The sequence below is a fragment of the Carettochelys insculpta genome, chromosome 4, assembly GCF_033958435.1.
Source record: "Carettochelys insculpta isolate YL-2023 chromosome 4, ASM3395843v1, whole genome shotgun sequence".
In the NCBI taxonomy this organism is placed as follows: Eukaryota; Metazoa; Chordata; order Testudines; family Carettochelyidae; genus Carettochelys; species Carettochelys insculpta.
The window spans coordinates 139,223,596-139,244,119 of record NC_134140.1 but is presented as its reverse complement, the minus strand read 5'-3'; the positions used below and the strand labels follow the sequence as shown (position 1 = coordinate 139,244,119).

Genomic DNA, 20,524 nt, shown 5'->3' with positions numbered 1-20,524 from the left:
GGGATAAACAGGGATTCCTCCATGTGGATTCTGCGTCTGGGACTCACAAAACAACTTTTAGAAACCAGTTTGGTTTGCAAATTTCCAGGCTGGCTGGGAGGGGGAAGTCTCCCTGAGATCATCAATGGCCCAGCTCTTGTTAGAAGGGAGGGCACAGCCAGAGAGATCAAATTTCCACCCCAGGGGGCAAGGGAGAAGATTAGAACTTGATGGTGCTAAGAAAGGCCTCAGCCATTTATCCCCAAAATACCAGATTCTCAAGGATGTTGCACAAAGGTTGTGGTCTACCGAAGAGCAATGTAAATGTACAGTTGCAATGGGTTTGTTCTGTTACTCACGCTGACTGCTGTAACCAAGGGGTGCTGCTACCAAAAGCTGTAGAATTGTACCATGTACTGAATGTTTGGGAAGAGCCATTTGACATGATGACATTGATGTAGAAGCATGAGTTGTATGTTGAAGGAGTCTGTAACTCTGAAATGTCACCATTGTTCCCTGTAACTAGTCTTGCAACCTCTCACATGAGGAGGAACATTCCAAACCTATTGTGTGGCATGGAAGGGGAAACTGAGGCACATGACCATTCTGGTGGTCTGGCTAAATGCCAAGGGTGGAAAGCATTTGTACCTTCTTTTACTGGACTGTAACTGAATTCCAAACATTGGCCGGAGCAGCTGTATGGGCTGGTGGTCAGACAGGGCAGGGCCCAGACCAGAAAAGAACTATTTGATCTGTTGGTGCTGCAGCATCTGTATGGGCTCTGCCTGCCCGACTTGAGAATGTGGCTGATGGACCAGAGACAGAAGCAGGGAGACCAACCAACCCAAGGGAACTAAAGGGACTTGTCCGGCTGGATCACATGAAAAGGGCCAATACCAAGCTCCTGAGTTGGAGCCTCCTCCAGCAGGATTATGAGATGGAGGTGGTGCACATCAAGGGGAGCACTGAGGGTACAGCCGATGCCCGATCACGAGGGGAGGGCCCCGAACTTCCCCAGGTCACTGGCTGAGTGACCCCGCTCAGTTCGGTCTGAAAGGGGGGAGAGATGTGATGGAGTGGGGGATACCTGTGTGTGTGTGTGTGTGTGTGTGTGGCTCACAGAAGGTGTGGGGCTCCTGCTGAGGGTAACCCTGACGACCAGGTAACACCTTTGTACGGCAGACAAAGGAGGAGGTGGAGCCTGAGGGGTTTGAATTGGAACTGGGAGTTGGAAGCAGTTAGTCTGGGCTGAGGGAGAGAGAGACAAAGGAGGGGGCAAGGCCCCAGCTCTGGGGGCCCCTCCGGGCCTCCTCTCCTCAACATGGATTTGACTGGCTGTCTCTGCCTGCTGTACTGACTCCTCTGTACGATGCTGTGTCCTGTCGACTAATAAACCTGCTGTTTTCCTGCTGAGTGAGAGACTCTCCTGCCTGCGGACAGGGTGCAGAGCTTGGGGGGACCCCAGAACCCCATCACACAGCTATTTTGCTTTATTAGCTAAATATGATTACAATAATTATAGGAAACTGACCTCTTTCCTTGAGGAGATTCCAAAGGTGAAGCAAGCATAGTTAAAGGCTGTTCTAAAGGAGAGCCAACTCATTGCTTAAATAGCACTTCATGCATCCTTGGAGTTAGTGGACACAGCAGCCAGAACCATGGCCAGCAGCCAAGGTTATTAGTTTAGCATCCTGGTTACAATCCTTTGGCATACCTAAGGAACTCCAAACAGAGACTGAGAACCTACCTTTCACATAACAGAAACTATTTTTAACCAAGACAGATGAGGTTCACCACTAGAAAGATCCTAGAGCCAGTCTGCACTTTAGGAATCTACACTTCACCTGCAAAAAGAAGATGATACCAACCTTATCAGAACAGATTCCTCATCCGGCCAACAGCAACAGAGGCATTATGAGGAACAAAAACAGTGACAGCATTCACAGTGATGGAGTGCACCTCATTCTTGAGTTTTGACATCTCAAATGCCTCCACCCAAACAATTTTCAAGTTTTGGTCAAGGGTCTGAATGATCTTTTTCATCTGTCAATGCTTACATCCAATTTGTATCCATGCTTTGGTCATCACCTTCACACATTCTACGATGTCAGGATGGCAATAACCACAGACCAATGTGTGTTAGTTTTTATGAACAGGCTATCCCATCTCTTTTCACCTTCTGACCACCTATCCTTTTCCCCTGCCCTCTCCCTTGTCAGGGACCCTTCTTCTGAGCAGCTGTTACAACAAGAAGTCAATCTTTTTCTATATCTAAGTGCTATAGAACAAGTGCTTTTGCAATACAGAGAGAAGGGGTTTTACTCTCACTACTGATTGACCTCAGGAAAGAATGGGAATTGGAGGCCTATTTTAGACCGAACTCAGAAATTCAAGATGGTCACATTGCGCATGATACAATGGTTTTCAGCCCTTGACCTGCAAGGTTCACAGTTTATTTTACTGTAGTTCACAGTAGAATAAAAACACTTTCAATACAGAGTACTACCATTCAGCCTATCAGCTGCACCAAAATTTTCTCAAAACCTTCATGATATTAGTAGTATGTCAGCACAAACATGAGAAAATTATCTTCCCAGCCTGGATAATTGTCTTTTTGAAGGCAACTCAACAAGAAGCACTGAACACAGTCCAGATACAATCACACCATCCAGGATACTAGGGCTATAGATAGATAAAAGAAAATGTACTCTAACCCCTCTTCAACAAGTGGTCTTTATTGGGCCAATCTCAAAATCAAAGAGGTCAAAATATCCCTACCCCAAAACAGGTTGCTTACAGACCTTATTTGGGGGATGACTCTCATCTCTCTCAGATGTTAGCCCATATAGATCTTTAAGTGCCAGGGCACATGGAAGACACATTTGTGGTTGAGTTCAGTATACATATCCAGCAAGCACAGCTTACGCAAACAATTTACGGTACCATGCCATGTCTTGGGCTCACTATACTGGTGGACAAACCAGAAGATGTACACATGGGCATTCATTCCAAGAGGAAACCCCAACAATAGTAATTGCAAGAGATGCCTTATTGATAGACTGGCATAGCAAATGATCTGGGATCTGGCCTGGGATCTCAATCTGCTATTGAAATGCCTCACTAGGCCACCATTTGAACCCTTATCTGCCTGTTCCGTGCTGCATTTATCCATGTAAGTGGCGTTTCTGGTCACTATTACTTCTGTCATATGGGTGAATGAAATAAGAGCCTTCTTGCCAATCATCCTTACTCAGTATTCTTCAACAAGAAAGTTTCATTATGACCACACCCAAAATTTCTCCTGAACATAGGCATCATCATTTTATGCAAATCAGCCAATTCATCTGCCCATGTTCCATCCAAAACCACATGGGATTCCAACAGAAATTTGTCTTGCATACATTTAGATGATGAATGTGTATTAGCTTTCTATTTGGAAAGGACAAAGCCTTTCTAAAAGTCCTTGACTTTTTTTATCTACTATGAAGCATTCAAAAGGGTGTGCAGTATCCACTCCTGAGGTTATATAAGTGAATCTCCATGTGCATGCAATGCTATTATCAAATTTAGAACATGGAGCTTCCTGTGCAGATCAGAGCTCATTTCACACGCTCATTATCAATCTCTACAGCATTTCTAAACAATGTACCCATATAGAATTTTGTAGAGCAACCACTTGGCCTCTGTCTGCACATTCATTGATCACTATGCAATCACTCACGTTTCCAGATCCAATGCCATGGTTGGTCTGGCTGTATTTACCTGTGAAACACAAAAAACTCAGTGTCCCGTCTGCCCTTGGAGGGACACTGCCCTACAGTTATCTGAAGGGGAAAGCCAACAGGGATAGTACTCAAAGAAGAAAAGGTTAGTCACCTTGTACAGTAGCTGGGATTCTTTGAAATGTGTCCCCCCTGTGGATGTTTCCTGGTATCCTCCTCTAGCCTGCCCCACCCCCCGCCCCCGCAAAATGTATGAGTTTGCAGAAAGGACCCTAAAGTAGAGAAGGAACTAGAGAGATCAGGTTGTGTGTATGCTAAACGTGGCTCCCACGTCACCACAAGACACTTATTTGCAAACATGTAATCCACATGGACACTGCTACTGTAAATCTGCAGTCAGCACCAGGATGCACTGTAAAACCTGGAGTACCCACAGGGGGCTGCATCTCAAAAACCTTAATTATTGCACATGTTGAGTAATCGTCTCATCTCATTCAATCACCAAATATATTTTACTGTAAAAAGGTGCCTTCTTGATGTGTGGGTTCATTCAACTATTTTTGACAAACAAGATCTAAACAGTGATCTTTTCAAGCTATCTGAAAAATGCTGTTGCTTTATCTTCACTAAATTAACTTTTTTTTTAATAGCTGTTTAGTGTGTATAATTAAGAATACTATGTAAGGGAAGATTGCGTGTCGTTCACAACTTAGAAGGCGTGTATTTCTTTCACATTGCTTGAGTTTCCCCGCTTGCATGTTCTTTCCCCCCCTATACTTTTATTATAAAAGAGAAATCTAATTGAAAGAAGCTATGGAGTGGGAGAGAAACAGAAAACCTTAACTGAAATTTTCTGGTAATAGATTAAAACATGAAAATTTCCCATTAGGTTTAGATTTTTTTTAAGGACAGTAACAAAGTGAGAGAAGACTTATACTAGTCCTTGCTGTTGCTTTTTCTTGCTCTTCCCATCCCCTCCCCGCTCCCACAATTTCTCTGTTTCCTTCATGGTGAATGAAAATTTACTTCACCCATTCCAGCATGTTGACTGTGATAACACAATCTGATATGAGTGAATTTTTACCCTATGTTTCATGTCATCATGGCAAAATGCCTTAATTTCTTCTAAAAGCAATTTTTCCTTATGTCTAGGAATCCTTCATCCACCTCTTCATTTGTAACATGACAGTTCTCGGGTAGCAATTCCCTATACAATGGTTTTAAGAGTAATTTTATTACAAAATAAAACCTCCTACAGTTTTTACCCTGATGCCATTGTAATCATCCAGAATGTCACTGACTGCAAAGATGCAGGATCACAGCATTCAGATTTTTCAAAATACTGAAAGTAAATCATTCTACTTTAGGCACACTTTGCTGCTTTGAAGTTAAAACTAGATTACATAGTGGCTATGTGCATCATATACCACCTTATTTTGAATAATCTCAGCTTGGCTTCATTTCTAGAGTAATGGAGTTAATATGAACAGAATTGGATTAGAATGTGAGTTCTAATACCACAGTAATGAAAAGTCTTGTGGCACCTTATAGAATAACAGATTTTTGGAGCACAAGCTTTGTGGGCAAAAACCCACTTCATCAGATACATGTAGTGGAGATTTGCAAGTTTGACATTATCAGTCAAGGCCTGAGCAAAGACTAGAAATGGCTGGCCAACTACAAACGCAGTTTCTTCTCTCTTGGTTGGGGTTCACACCTCCACATTAGCTGCTGGAAGCAGGCCAAATGCTCCTTGACTGAATTGACCTTGTCAGCTCTGGCCTTCCTCTTGATTGGTACTCTCTTCTTTTCTTTAGCCTGTATATTTAAACCTGCCTCTGGAATCTCTGCTACATGCATCTGATGAAGTGGGTCTTTTCCCATGAAAGCTTATGCTACAAAAAATCTGTTAGTCTGTAAGGTACCACAGGACTTCTTGTTGTTTTTGAGGATACAGACTAACATGGCTACCCCTCCGATAGTTCTAATACTTCCCTATTCCTCTACAGAGGAGTAAAAGATGTACTGAAGAAAAGATTGAAGAACTACTATAAGAAGCAGAAGCTGATGCAGAAGGAGTCCAGTAACGGAGACAGCTACTATGATTACATCTGTGTTATTGACTTTGAAGCAACCTGTGAGGAGGACAATCAGCCTGAATTTACACATGAAATAATTGAATTTCCTATTGTTTTATTAAATACTCATACCCTGCAAATAGTAAGTGATCTACTTGCTTTGCCTCTTGTGCTCTTTGCTTCCATAAGTAAGGACTGGTTAGTTTTTCTTTTAATTTTGAAAAGGGGAACTATGCAAAAATGAGGAGGTTAGTTAAATGGAAATTAAAAGGTACAGTGACTAAAGTAAAATTCCTGCAAGCTGCATGGAAACTTTTCAAGGATACCATAATAGAGGCCCAATTTAAATGTATACCCCAAATTAAAAAACACAGTAAGAGACCCAAAAAGGAGCCACTGTGGCTTAACAGCCATGTAAAAGAAACAGTGAGAGTTAAAAAGGCATCTTACTAAAAGTGAAAGTCAATCCTAATGAGAAAAATAGAAAGGATCATAAACACTGCCAAATTAAATGTAAAAATGTAATGAGAAAAGTCAAAAAGGAGTTTGAAGAACAGTTGGCAAAAGCCTCAAAAAACAATAATAAAATGCTTTTAAGTACATCAAAAGCAGAGAAGCCTGCTAAACAACTAGTGGGCCCCCTAAACAATTGAGATAAAAAAAGGAGCACTCAAAGACGATAAAGTCGTTGAGGGGAAACTTAATTCCTTGCTTCAGTCTTCACGGCTGAGGATGTAAGTGAGATTCCCACACCTGCACTGTCCTTTGTAGGTGGCATCTGAGGAATTATCCAAGATTGAGATGTCATTAGAGGAGGTTTTGGGACTAGTTGACAAATTGATTGGCACAAATGCAGTTGTACAAGTCACGGGGAACAGATGGCATTCACCCAAAAATTCTGAAAGAACTCAAATGGGAAATTGAGGAACTATTAACTGTGGTTTGTAACTTATCCTTTAAATCAGCTTTTGTATCCAGTGACTGGAAGATAGCTAATGTAATGTCAGTATTTACAAAGGGCTCTAGAGGTGATCCTGGCAATTACAGACCAATAAGTCTAACGTCAGTACTGGGCAAACTAGTTGAAACCATAGTAAAGAATAAAATTGTCAGGCACGTAGAAGAACATAATTTGTTAGGCAAAAGTCAACATGGTTTCTGTAAAGGGAAAACATGTCTTACTAATCTATTAAAATTCTTTGAAGGGGTCAATAAACATGGGGACAAGAGGAGGATCCAGTAGATATAGTGTACATAGATTTCCAGAAAGCCTTTGACCCTCACCAAAGGCATCTATGTAAATTAAGTTGTCATGGGATAAGAGGGAATATTTCATGGATTGAGAATTGGTTAAAAGAGAGGAAACAAAGGCTAGGAATAAGTGGTAAATTTTCAGAACGTAGAATGGTAACTAGTGGCATTCCCAAAATCAAGCCCGCTGAACTTATTCATAAATGATCTGGAGAAAGGGGTAAACTGTGGGTGGCAAAGTTTGCAGATGATACTAAAATGCTCAAGATAGTTAAGACCAAAGCAGACTGTGAAGAACTTCAAAAGGATCTCACAAAACTGGGTGGTTGGGCAACAGAATGGCAAATGTAATGCACATTTGGAAAAAAATAATCCCAACTATCCATACAATATGATGGGAGCTAATTTAACTACAGCTAATCAGGAAAAAGATCTTGGAGTCATTGTGTATCTGAAAACATCCACGCAGTATGTAGCAGCAGTCAAAAAAGCAAACAGGTTGTTAGGAATCATTAAAAGGGGGATAGAGAATAAGATGGAGAATATCTTTTTGCCCTTATTTAAAACCATGGTACACCCACATCTTGAATACTGTATACAGTTGCAGTCACCTTATCTGAAAAAAGATATATTGGCATTAGAAAACGTTCAGAAAAGGGCAACTAAAATTATTAGAGATTTGGAACAGGTCCCATATGAAGAGAGATTAAAGAGACTAGGACTTCTCAGTTGTGGAAAGAGGAGACATAAAGTTATGAGTGTTGTGGAGAAAGTGAACCAGGAAGAATTACTTACTTGTTCCTGTAGTATAAGAACTAGGAGACACCAAATGAAATTAATGAGCAGCAGGTTGAAAACGAATAAAAGGAAATTCTTCTTCACCCAGCCCACAGTCAAAATGTGGAACTCCTTGCCAGAGGAGGCTGTGAAGTCTAGGACTATAACAAGGTTTAAAAAAAGACCTTTTAGCCAGGATGGGTAAAGAATGTTGTCCCAAGCCTCTGTTTGTCAGAAGCTGGAGGTGGATGGCAGGAGAGAGATCACTGTTTTGGTTCGCTCCCTCTGGGGCACGTGGGATTGGGCACTGTCGGCGGAAAGGATACTGGGCTACATGGACCTTTGGTCTGATGCAGTATGACCTTTCTTATATTTTTAAATAGTTGTAGAACTTAGAGTTTAAAAGGACACAGCTAACATGACCTCATCAGTTTTTTTTTATTGGGGGGAAGAGAGAGAGAGAGGCAGGTGTGATATTTGCTTTGTCATTTAAAAAAGAAAGATTTGCATCTGGATATCTCCCTTAAACAATTATACTTTGCATAATTATATCTGGGTTTTCCTGAGTTCTTTTGCCATTATTTGGTTTCCTACTTTTCAAATGCCGGTTATTCCTCAAGATCCCTGCAATCAGGAAAAACAGTGCTTTCAAATAAAATATTTTTTTCTTTTTTCTTCCCTCATTTTTTTCCCAGTTACAGTAATCTTCGAGCTATCTGTGTTAGAAAATTTGCAGTTTTGTAATTGTTAATTTAATATCAATCTAGTTTCACCAGTGCAAATTTTCTAATGTGGAAGAGGTGGTAAATGTATACAGTAGTGTCTTGATTTATGTGAGGGTTGTGTTCCCACACACCCTTACGTAACTTGAATTTCACATAAGTTGGGGGGTGGCTTTTAACCCCCGATGGAACACACATTCTGTAGCTGGGGAAGCCACAGGAGCACCTGGAGCTCCTTTTGCAAGGTAAGTCTGGGGTTGGGGGAGGCAGATGGGGAGTGTTAAGCCTGGCAGTGGGTTGGGACCGTGGGAGGGGGCCGTGGGGGGTTAAGCCTGGGGGTGGTGTTAGAGCTGCAGGGGACGGGGGGGGGTTGAGTTGAGCTGGAGCTGTGGTCGGGGGTTGAGCTACAGCCACGCATGGGGGTGGTAAGCCAGGCAGCAGGGGGTTTGAACTGGAGCCAGGTAGAATTGAGTTGGAGCCATGTTTGGGGGGTTTGGGCCGGGGGGGTTGAACCTGGCCTGGAGGGCGTGTTGAGCCAGAGCCGAATGTGAGGGGATGTGCTAGAGGAGGGGTAAAATCTGAACAAGAGCCCAAGTTCACTCTGCAGTGAAGGCAAATGTTCATTACCTTGTTGAGACCCCAGCGCACAATCACTGAGGCCTGGTCTACACTTAACACCTTTGCTGCTATCTATAGTGTTGGTTAGAAGTCATAAGATTTATTTATTTTAACAATACAGCTACTGGTAAAACACTAACATATGTTCAGTTATACTCATATGAGCTTTCTTACACTGACCGAATTCTATTCACACTAGATACTACTTCGGTATAACTCTACTGATATAATTATACCAGCAAAACTGTTTAGGATTTATAAGGTGTACTTCATATGGATTTGCAGAAGTTAGCCTTAGCCAGTGATTAACTCTTGGACATTCTGTTTCATGGAGTGCAAAAGAGAGATGATCCTGCACTTAGCAACAGGATGAAACTGAGCATATATGTGCACCTTGGCTGGTGGATCTATCAAGAAGCTTTAGGAGCAAAGGCCATCCAATGATTCTGTTACTTCAGAGCATAGCCCGTGGCTTCCCTGTAACTACAGGGGAGCATAATGCTCATCATCTGCAGGTTACATAGTTGATGAAGGAAAACAAGCAACTTCTAGTTATCTATTAGGGATAACACATGGAAGCAAATATATTTATGTAGGTTTTATTTCTGATAAATGTTTTTTACCTTGGGACAGTATGTCACAAAACTTTGATAGTCGTATTGTAACAGGGTCTGCTTGCTCTCGAGCATCCCTCTGCAGCTGAGGGTGCTCCATTCGATCTTGACCAGTGCCTTCTGAGTCTTGAGGAGGGAATCTGATGCACCTTGTCCAGCGTGGTGTCAGCTCTTTCACCAGGTTTGTGGCCAGTCTCTGGGCATTGGGCCTGGGCCTGGGCCTAGGCTTTACCCCAGTCAAAGCTCAGCGCTCACTTGGAGCTGTCCAGGTGCTGCTGGGCTGCCAGACAGCATAGGCATCTGCCTGAGTTGAGCTCCTAAATGGAACTGCCTGGTCCTAGCCCAGCACCTTATTTTATATTGGCCTGCCAGGCCCTAATTGTCTGCCACTGAGAGAGCCATTCTGTTCTCCCTAGGGGACCTCTTGTCTGTTCCTTGCTGGGTGTGGCAAGGACTCTGGCTTCTTCTAGAGGGTGTTGGGACTTAGTCCACCCCATCACACATATTACTTGCATTATTGCAATCCCATTTATGTGATAAACTTAATGGACAATGGCTAATAAAGAAAACTCAGATATTATCTGGCTGTTCGACAGTTTTTCAGGTAAAAGGCTAAAAATCCTTTGAAATTTGACGAGTAATTTTATGTTTCTCCACATCACCATAAAAAAACTTGTTTGTTTGTTTTTTTAATACCTCTTGTAGGAGGATACCTTTCAACAGTATGTGAAACCAGAGATTAATCCCCGGCTTTCAAACTTCTGCATCAGTCTGACAGGAATCACTCAGGTAACATTTTCCATAACTGTGAGTCCAGACACAGGTGAGAATGAAGAGGTTACTTAGTGTTTTTAAACTTACGTTTCAGGGTTTGGCTTTAGGGCTTACATTCTTAATGGTTTCCTCCTCCCCCTTCTCCTTCCCAGTTAATTTCTTTTAAAATCAATCCTTCAAGCAGCAAAGCTGAGAACTCAACAGAGAATCAGATTTATTCTAAGTCCAAATATGTGGAAACCTGTGCGGATAGCCCAAGAGTTACTTGACAGTTAACTGTTAAGAATTAAATCTTTGCTCTTTCTGATTGAAGATTTGGTTTTTAAAAAGAAGTAAACCTAGGAGAGTTGGAAATGGAGACTTAGGAGAATAACACTACTTTTAAAACAAAAAATCTTGTGGCACCTTATAGACTAACAGATATTTTGGAGCATAAGCTTTTGTGGGCAGAGACCTGCTTCATCACAAGAGCTTATGCTCCAAAATATCTGTTAGTCTGTAAGGTGCCACAAGATTTCATGTTGTTCTCGAAGCTGCAGACTAGCACGGCTGCCTCTCTGATACTACTTTTAAAGTAAGTTTTTTTTTGTTTGTTTTTGTTGTGTGTGTGTTTTTTTTGTTGTTGTTTTTTTAAAGTAAGTACAGTTTAAGGTCTAAAACTCTTGAAGTTCTTAGTAGTTTTCTTAGTCTCCACCTATTCCAGGGCCTTTAGCACTTTTGTAATGTCATTGCTGAAGAGTGTAGCCAAGAACTTTGTTACATTTTAACCAGTTTGGATTAATTCATGAATGATGTAATGAGCTAAGTCTCTGTGTTACAAATCCATCTTAAAACTTGTATCTTATCTACACTGCCAAGTTTTGTTAACAAAAGTTGCCTTTTGCTGATTAAACAGTTTACATACTGAAGTGTGACTTTTGTAGAGGAAAATGCCTAGTTTTGGGACAAAAAACTCCCACCCCTCTGAGAGACTTCTTTCTTTTTACCTCCTTTTATTGTTGATACAGCCAGTGTAGGCACAGCTGTTTGTTTTGTTGACAGAACTGGCTTTTGCCAGTATCCCACAATGCCTGCCCTGATTACTCTGCTCAGTGTTTTGATTTCTGCTGCCTTGCAGACATTGAACCTTCTTTTTTAAAGCTCCAGGAAACATCTGAGAGCTGAGTTTGGAGAACAAAGAGCAAATCTGCTACTGCTCTGCCCAGTATTAGGAACGTAGCAGCAGGCCTGCTGAAGGAGTATAGGGAGGGAAGGGCATTTTGAACAAAGACAGACGCTGTGCTGTTCTGGCATTCCTCAGCAAGGATATCTCAGTTACTCAGGATGCCTCTCCGGGCAGCTGAGGAGGCTTGGGAGAACTCAGAGGGATTCCCAAGACTGGCAGCAATCAGGTCCACCTTCCCCCAACATTGCACTGTTGGAGACATACCCACAATACATTGCTCAGACATCCAAGAAGGTGTTTCTCAATGTAGGCATGATCTGTTGACAAAGGGAGCAAGTGTGAACACTGGAGGTTTTTGTTTTGTTGACTTTTGTGTCTTGACATAAATTGTGTCAACACCACTTGATGATATAGACAAGGCCTCTAACTATGAGCGTCTATACTAAGAACACTCCTATCAGCCTTTGATGCACAGGCTGAGGTAGTGTTACTGATTTCTCTGTTCACGTCTCATTCATGTGTACAGCTAGATATCTGATGAACATCAAAACTTGCTGCTTTCATGCGTCCATATAAGCCAGGGCAAAGCTCTCCATCCCTTTCAGTAGCTGGTCCACCAGACGTTGGAAGGTAGTGGATGCCCCCTTGAGGCCAAAGGGCAGGACCAGGAACTCATAGAGCCCCACAGGAGTGATGAAAGCCAACTTGAGCTGGGCATCTTCATCCAATGGCACTTGCCAGTGCCCCTTGGTGAGGTCTATGGTGGTGAGGTAATGGGCTCCCCCGAGCTTGTCTAAGAGGTCATCAAGCCAGGGCATGGCGCATGCATCCAATATGGTGATGGCGTTAAGCTTGCGATAGTCCGCACAAAATCAGACAGGCTCATCTTTTTTAGGGACTAACACCACCGGAGAGGCCCGGGGGCTGGAGGAGGGTTGGATTCCCGCCCCCGCCCCCAGAGCCCGCATGTCTTCGATCTCCCGTTTTATGTCCTGAGCTGTCCTCCCTGTGGCTCTGAACGGCACACACTTTATAGGAGCCTGGGCACCTGTCTCTATTCGGTGGACAGCCAAATCAGTGCATCCGGGTCTGTCAGAGAACAGCCATTGGTATGAACACAGCACTTCCCTGATCTCTGTCTCCTGGGCAGGGGTCAGCTGGTCAGAGAGGGGAATAGATTCCAGCAAGGAGCCAGCTCCAGTCCCTTTGAGCAAATCCACCAAGGGATCCTCCCCCTGCCCCTCCCAGTGCCTGCACAGTGTCAGCACCAAGTTCTCCCTTTCCCAGGAAGGTTTCGTCATGTTCACAAGATAGACTCGGCGGCTGTGAGCTGGTTCGACAGTTCCACCACATAGTTCACCTCATTTATCTGTTTGACAACCTTGAAGGGGCCATACCAGGCAGCTTGGAGCTTGTTCCGCCACATGAGTATGAGAACTATCACTTGGTCCCCAGTGCCATAGGCTCGGGCCTGGGCTTTACGGTCATATCAGATCTTTTGCTTCCTTTGGGCCCTGGACAGGTTCTCCCTGGCAAGGCCCATGAGCTCAGTGAGTTTTTCCCTGAAGGGTCCGTACATATTGTACCACCAACTCCTCTTTAGGAGAGGCTGTGCCCTGCCACTCTTCTCTGAGCAAGTCCATGGGTCCCTGTACCTTCCTTCTGTACAACAGCTCAAATGGGGAGAACCCTGTGGATTCCTAGGGAACCTCCCTGTATGCAAACAGTAGGTGGGGTAAGTACTTGTCCCAGTCTTGGGGGTGCTGATTCATGAAGGTTCTCAGCATCTGCTTCAGAGTCCCATTGAACCTCTCCACCAGCCCATTGGTCTGCAGGTGGTAGGCTGTGGCCCAGGTGTGCTAGACCCCACACTTGTCCCACAAGCTTTGCAGCAGGGCTGACATGAAGTTGGACCCCTGATCCCTAAGGACTTCCTTGGGGAACCCCACTCTGCTGAAAATGGACAGAAGCGCATCTGCCACGGTGTCAGCTTTGATAGAGGTCAGGCCCACTGCTTCTGGGTATCGTGTGGCAAAATCTACCATCACCAAGATATATTTCTTCCCAGATCGCGTTGCCTTACTGAATGGTCCCACTATGTCCATAGCCACTTTCTGGAAAGGCTCCTCTATGATGGACAGTGGCTTCAGAGTGGCTTTTCCCTTATCCTGGGTCTTCCCCACCCTCTGGCAGGGATTGGAGGACTGGCAATATTGATGGACAGCTGCAAAGATCCCCAGCCAGAAAAAATTCTGTAGCAACCTTCTCCTGGTACAGTGGATCCCCTGGTGTCCTGCGAGCGGGACATTATGGGCTAGGTACAGCAGCCTGCGCTGGTACTTTTGGGGAACCACCAGTTGCCTCTGGACCTCCCATGGCTCTGCTTTGCATCTGGGAACCCATTCCCAGTACAGGAATCCCTTTTCCCACAGGAATCTCTCCCTGCAGCCCTCCCCCAGCAGTGGAGCTGGTCTGAGACTGGCCAGTTCCCTTATGTTCTGCAAGGAGCGGTCTCTCTGCTGCTCTGCCTGGAACTCTTTGGCTGGGGCAGGGGTGGAAGCCACTTCCCCTTCCCTGCCTGGCTTCAGGACCACCAGCCTGTGAGACCCAGTTTTTTGGGGGCCCCCTTTCTCCCAAGGTCAGCCCCTGTGGCTTCTGTGGCTTTGGCTGGGTATCCACCCCCAAACATGGGGAGAGCAACCTTCCCTTCTTTGGCTGTGGGTAAAGACCAGGGCACAAGGGTGTTCAGCTGGCCAGTGCTCCAGATCATCCCCCAATAGTACATCAACAGGCAAATGTCTGTGCATGCCCACCTCCTTGGGGGCCTTCCTTATCCCCTGCAGTTCAGGTGCACCCTCGCTATGGGCAGCTTGAAAGGGGTCCCATCGATTCCCGTTACAGGCAGGTGGGAATTGGGAATCATCTGGTCTGGTGCCACCACCCGTGGCTGGGCCAGCACCACATCCTCACCCATGTCCCAGAACCCCATGGCCTTTCTCCCATCAACCTCGAGGGGTATGAGGCACTCGCTCCACAGAGGCAGTCCCGCCCCCACTCTGTAAACTGAGCCCTGTGCATATGGGCCCCCAGAGGAGCTGGTCTGTGGGGCCAGCTCAGCCCAAGCTGAGGACACACTGTCAGCACCACCTGCCTTGGCCGCCAGCCCCTCTGGCACTCCACCCAGTTGACTCCATGAGCCCCTAGCCTGCTCAACCTGTCTGGGAACTTGGGGCACTGGGCTGATCTATGCCCCTTCCTCCCACAGCAATAACAGCCCGGGTCTTGCTGTGTCCCTTGGGCCACCTGCTCTGTCCAGGCCCTGGGTAGCGCTCTGGGGGGTGGATGGCCGGCCCCTCTTTCCTGGGCTCACCCAGTAAGTGATCCCCTCTGTCGTACAGCCAGGAACCGGTCTCTCCAGCACTCCCTGTCTCTCTGGGATTCCCTTTCAAACCTGGCTCGGCTGTTTGTGAACTCATCCGCCAGCTTCCCCGCACTGTGTGAGTCCTCTGGCTTCTGGTCCTAGAGCCACATCCTTAGGTCAGGTGAGCACATCCCATAGAATCGCTCCAGGACCATCAGCATGATCAGGTCCTTTATGGACTGGGCTCCCATCCCGAACACCCACTTTTGGTAGTATTGCGTCAGGCATGAGGCCACGTCTACATAGGTTTCATCTGGCCTCTTCCGCGCCTCCTGGAACTTCTTCCTATACGTCTTAGGAGTCAGCCCAAACTTAATGCAGCAGGGCCTATTGGACCCATTCATAGTCCCCAGGCTGCAGCCCCTTCATCTGGCTGACCACTGCTCTGGCCTTCTGATCTAGCAAGGGGGTGAGCTGTCAGACCCATTTGGCTGGGGGAACCTCATGCAACTCGCAGGCTCGCTCAAAGGAGGTAAGGAACCCATCCATGTCCCTTGGGTCCTGACACTGGGCCATCACACGCATCTCCAAGTAACTGGCCACCCTGAGCCTCCTGGCCCTCTCCCCACTCACCGCAGCTGGGGCCTCTCTGCGTCTCATCTCTGCCATGGTCTGCTCGTGCTCCCGCTCTCGCTCCTCCCGCTCTCGTGCCTCCCGCTCTCGTGCTCTCTCCTTCCACTGTCTCCCTTGTTCTTGGCGCTTGTGCTCATGGTCTCTCTCCCATTCATGGTGCTCGTGCTCACGCTCTCTCCCCGTTCCTGGCGCTCATGCTCTCTCCCCCATTTCTGGGCCTCCAGTTCCTTTAATGGCACCTCAACCTCCAGCCGTCACAGCTCTGCCACGGGGGACTCCGCCCGCAATGGACTGTTGCTAGCTGAGCACAACCTGGTGGGCACCGCATCTGTCTGACGGCACTGAGTCCCCGCTCCTGTCTGAGAATCCAAAATGTTCCCCGGGGGTGACCAGCCACTTCCTCCTGGGACAGGATCTGGCCTCCTGGATCAGTCATTCTCTTCCAGCTGGGCAATCAGCTGGGCCTTGGTCTCCTTCCCCATGGTCAGGCCCCTCTCTCTGCACAGCCCTGCAGGTTCTGCCTTCAGGAGTCGGGTATAATCTATCGCCCTGCCATCTCCTGGGATATCAATTCACAGGCAGAAACTGCAGCACCGCAAGGCTCCCAAAAATTGCTCTGTTCCACCTCCAGCACCCCTGGCTCTTGTAAGGCTCCTTCCTTTTACTGCACTCAGTCAGTCGCTGCTGGGAGCTCATCCGTGGGTGCAGTGCATCCCACTGCTGACACCCGTGTGATGGGGTTCAGGGGTCCCCAAGCACTGCACCCCATCTGCAGGCAGGAGTGACTATCACTCAGCAGGTAGAACGGGAAGTTTATTAGTCAACAGAGGCACAGCTCAACACAGAGGTGTCAGTACAGCAGTACAGGCAGAGACAGTCATTCCAACCCATCCTGGGGAGAGGAGACCATGGGGTGCCCCATCTGGTGCGTAGCTTCCCCGCTAGCAGGGCTGGCTTGCCTTCCAACTTGCCCGCGCCCCCCCCCCCCCCAAACGCCTAACCCTGCTCTTTGTTCAGGACAGAGGTGTTACCTGCCAGCTTAGGTTTCAGCCTCAGGGGGTCATCCTTAGCTTCTGTGAGCTGCTGTGCCTGACATACACACATCCAGCCTGACTCTCTCTCACACACCCCCCCACTCCATCACAGGCAGCTCAATATTACAACATGACTGTCTTCATTGTAGGTACCATTAGCTTGATTTAGGGAGCACTAATATGGATATCATAACATCGTTGAAACCAGCTGGATGCAGAATCAAGTTCGAATTTAAGCATCATGTCCTTAAATTAAATTTATTAGCCTCCAGAAGTGTCCTTTTTGTATCCCACACAGCTACATTGTTACCTGCCTTGTATGGCCATTTCTATCTCTGCTGCTCTCCAGGTACACAGGAAGGAGATCACAGGAAGCCCACAAATTTTGAACTCATCACCAGCAACCCCTGGAAATGTAAGGTGTGCTCAGAAGCTAGAATTTCTTTTACCCATTGCATCACACCGCTTCGGTAGCCATTTCTTGCAGTCATGAGCACTCAGGGTAGTAATCTGCCTAGAAGTTCTCAGAGTCACAAGAGAACTCCAGCATGCAGCTATAAGGAAATTCTGGATCTTCTTGCATTTTGGGGAGAGGAATCCATGGTGAGCGGTCTTTGGGTGTCCAAGAGAAACATCTGCACATATGATAAGATGTCGTAGTGGATGATTGCCAGAGGTCACTCTCGGGACTCTATGCAATGCCGGGTGAGGTGAAAGAACTCCAGCAGGCATATCACAATGTCCAGGAAGCCAACCGGTGGTCTGGGTCCTTTCCAAAGACATGCTAGTATTAGGAACAGCTGTACATGCTTTTCGGAAGAGACCCAACCATGTTGCCCACTCTTCATTTCGACACTTGCGGAGGCCTTGATCTAGAGTCCAGAGTAAGCCAAGAGCTGCTGATAGGCCAGGAGGAAGAGGCCAACGGAGAGGAGGATGGCGACAACCAGCAGGGGCCTGAGAGAGCTGTTCCTGACAGCTTGGAGTGCTTCACCAAAGACCTGGAACCAGTCCCCTCTACGCCAGTCCCCAAGCCCCTGGGGCTCAGCTGTTCTGGTGAGTATTTTTTTCTGAATGCTAAGCAGGTTGCAGCTGGGTATAGATACAGGTATGGGCACAAGTATAGGTTTCTATGTAACTGTGCCCCTCAGAACAGTGTGTTAATATTTCTGGGGATGGAGTGCTTATCCTTTCTGGAGATCTCCTCAAAAGTCTCATCCAGGCACTCTTGTATTTCTTTGCACCAGGTTTTTGGGCAGACCTCACTTACTGTAGCTTCCGTGGTATCACACCTTGCCTTGCCAAGCAACCAGATAGCAATCTAGTATCAGGGTGCCATACAGTGTTTTTACAAATTTTCCAGGCTTGTGGTCACAGGATGAGCTGCTCTTCTTTTCCTCTGTCTGTTATGTATAGGAGGAGGATGTCTTCTTTGGCAACCTAAAGAAGCATGGGAATTTGGATTGCATTTCTTTGCAATGCTCCCTGCCCTTTTATATTTCCCTGGAGCGCATTGCCGCAACATGTGGTTGGCAGGCGCTCCATTTCCCCTCCTCTGTGCAGCAGGTAGGCTCTCCAGCCCTTCTCCCCTCCCACTTTCCTTCCCCTCCCTGCATTTCCTTTCATTTTACAGGGATCCCTCCTGACCCAGCTGTCCCTGCAGCTGGAATCAGACCCCTGTCCACCCTTCCCCCTTGCCACATGTCTGCGGACCCTGCTACCACAAACTGGCATGTCGAGCACAGGTGGGTTTGCTCTCCTTTTCATGGCATTTTCTTCCCTGCTTAGGGCTGCTCTCAGGACTGCTGAGAGAGTTTTTTCCCCCCAGCCTGGCAGATGGCAGGAAAAGTTCCCTCCCCCTGGAATTTCTTTTCACTTTTGGGGGATCCCTCTCCCTGCTGTCCTTGCGACTGGAATTGTACCCTTCTCCACCCTTCCCCCTGCCACACAGCTGCCAGTCTTTGCAGACACAGCTCCATGTAGAGGATTGCTAAAAACAATTTTTCCCCTGCTTCAGAATACTGTCCTGACTCCCCAGCTTTGCCCCCGCCACTTCCTTGTAAAATGGACAATTGCTTACCATGTCCACAAGGAAATGGTCTGCATAAATGAGGGCTTGTGCAGTGTACACTTTGAATCCCATCCTTAAGAAGTCTTCAGCAGCCTTGCAAAAAGAAAGTTTCACTGATAGTACAGACAGAGACACATTCATTCCATGGATGAGTGCTTTGTGTGAATTGTATCTAAATGTTGACCTTCACTTTTCAGCAGGCACCCCAGCGTGGGAGACAGAGCCAGAAAGTGCAAAAGGTCGAAGCAGGATCTTATCCTGCAGCACATGGAGCAGGCTGAAGCTGAAAACATTGAAAGCAAAAGGCACACAGCACAGTGGCAGCAGAATATGCTTGAGTTCCAGAGACAGCGATCAGTGCACCTGTGGGAGGACACAGAAAAGCTAATAACTCCAGTGAGTGACCAAACGGAAGTCCTGCACTCCATGCTGGAGATGCAGAAGGACTCCTAATACAGTACTGTGGCCTCTGCTGACTGCTGCCCGGACTCCCTTGAATACAGGTCGCCAATCCCCTGTAGTTGCAGCCCCCAAATGCAGGGATGGAGGGAAAGGACAGCCTGCCACTCTAGCCCAAGTAGCCTCTGCAAAAGGCTGTTCCACCACCCTTGACAACACTTAATTTCCCTGCAACTTAACCCTCTCCCACCCCAAATAAATTTATTCTTTTTATGACAAGCTCAGTGTAATTTTTTTTGTAAACGTGATGGAGTGCACAAATCATGGGGGACAGCCAAGGTCTGCAGAGCACTTGCAGCACAGGGACCCAGGCAGGGGTGGAGGGGGCCGAGGCAGATAGCACAGCTGTCCCTCTCTGCACCAAGGTCCATAGAGGACTCAGAGTACAGGCACCTGGGCAAGGTTGGAGGGTCGGAGGCAGATAGCACAGTTGTCTGGCACTGTGCGATGGTCCGCGGAGGACTCATGGCACAGGGACCTGGGTAAGGGTGGAGGGGGCAGGGGTGGATAGCTGCCTGGAACTGTTTTGGAAACTAACCCTCCCTTCGCTTCCTTTCTTCCTGCAACTTAACCCCCTCCCACCAAATAACAGCATTCTTTCTGTGAAAGCCATGTTCTGATTTATTGGTTCACATTTGGTGGGGAGCACAAATCATTTTGGGGAGTGGTGGGTGATATTAAAACAGAGAAATACAGTGCTATCATGTGTTTGGCAGATCATTCATGAAACTATGTTTCAAAGAATCCCTGATTGCTGGAGCCTCAGCATAGTTATTGGAGAATGGCCTTGTATGCAGCTGTGAATAAGCCCTGCTCATGGCCTCAGTCTTGGAATTCCAGACGTTCATAAAAGTCTCTCTCCTGGATTCACAAATGTTATGCAAAATACAGCACACTGTAACGTGGTCGTGACATTAGTTTTTGAAAGGTCCAAACAGGTCAATAGGCACCTGAACCTCACTATTTAAACTGCCAAAGGCACATTCCACCATCATTCTCCACGTGCTGAGTCTGACATTGAAGTTATCCTGGCTGTGGTCCAGGGCTCCTGTGTAGGGTTTCATGAGGCAAGGGAGCAGAGGCTAAGTAGGGTTGCCCATTATTACAATAGGCATCTCCACATAGCCAATCTTGATTTTTCCGGTCTGGGAAAAAAGTCCCATCCAGGAGCTTTCTGTACATCCTAGAATTTCTGAAGATGCGCATGTCATGAACCTTCCTCGATCAGCCCACATTGATGTCAGTGAAATGATCTTTGTGATATAG

At 46.5% G+C, this 20,524-nt stretch overlaps 1 protein-coding gene and 1 long non-coding RNA gene across 7 annotated transcripts in view; both read left to right on the top strand.

Moving 5' to 3' along the window:
* Window positions 1-20,524, top strand: part of ERI1 (exoribonuclease 1) — a 131,833-nt gene that overhangs the window by 19,197 nt on the left and 92,112 nt on the right. For all 6 annotated transcript variants that reach the window (XM_074993948.1, XM_074993947.1, XM_074993945.1 and 3 more), the window contains 2 exons: window positions 5,711-5,921; window positions 10,467-10,550. In XM_074993948.1, coding sequence (XP_074850049.1) covers window positions 5,711-5,921; window positions 10,467-10,550 — 295 coding nt within the window. The remainder of the gene's footprint in view (window positions 1-5,710; window positions 5,922-10,466; window positions 10,551-20,524) is intronic.
* LOC142012210 (uncharacterized) lies at window positions 16,735-19,123 on the top strand. The gene is made up of 3 exons (XR_012645283.1): window positions 16,735-17,784; window positions 18,362-18,473; window positions 18,997-19,123. It is a non-coding gene; the product is annotated as an uncharacterized LOC142012210 (long non-coding RNA).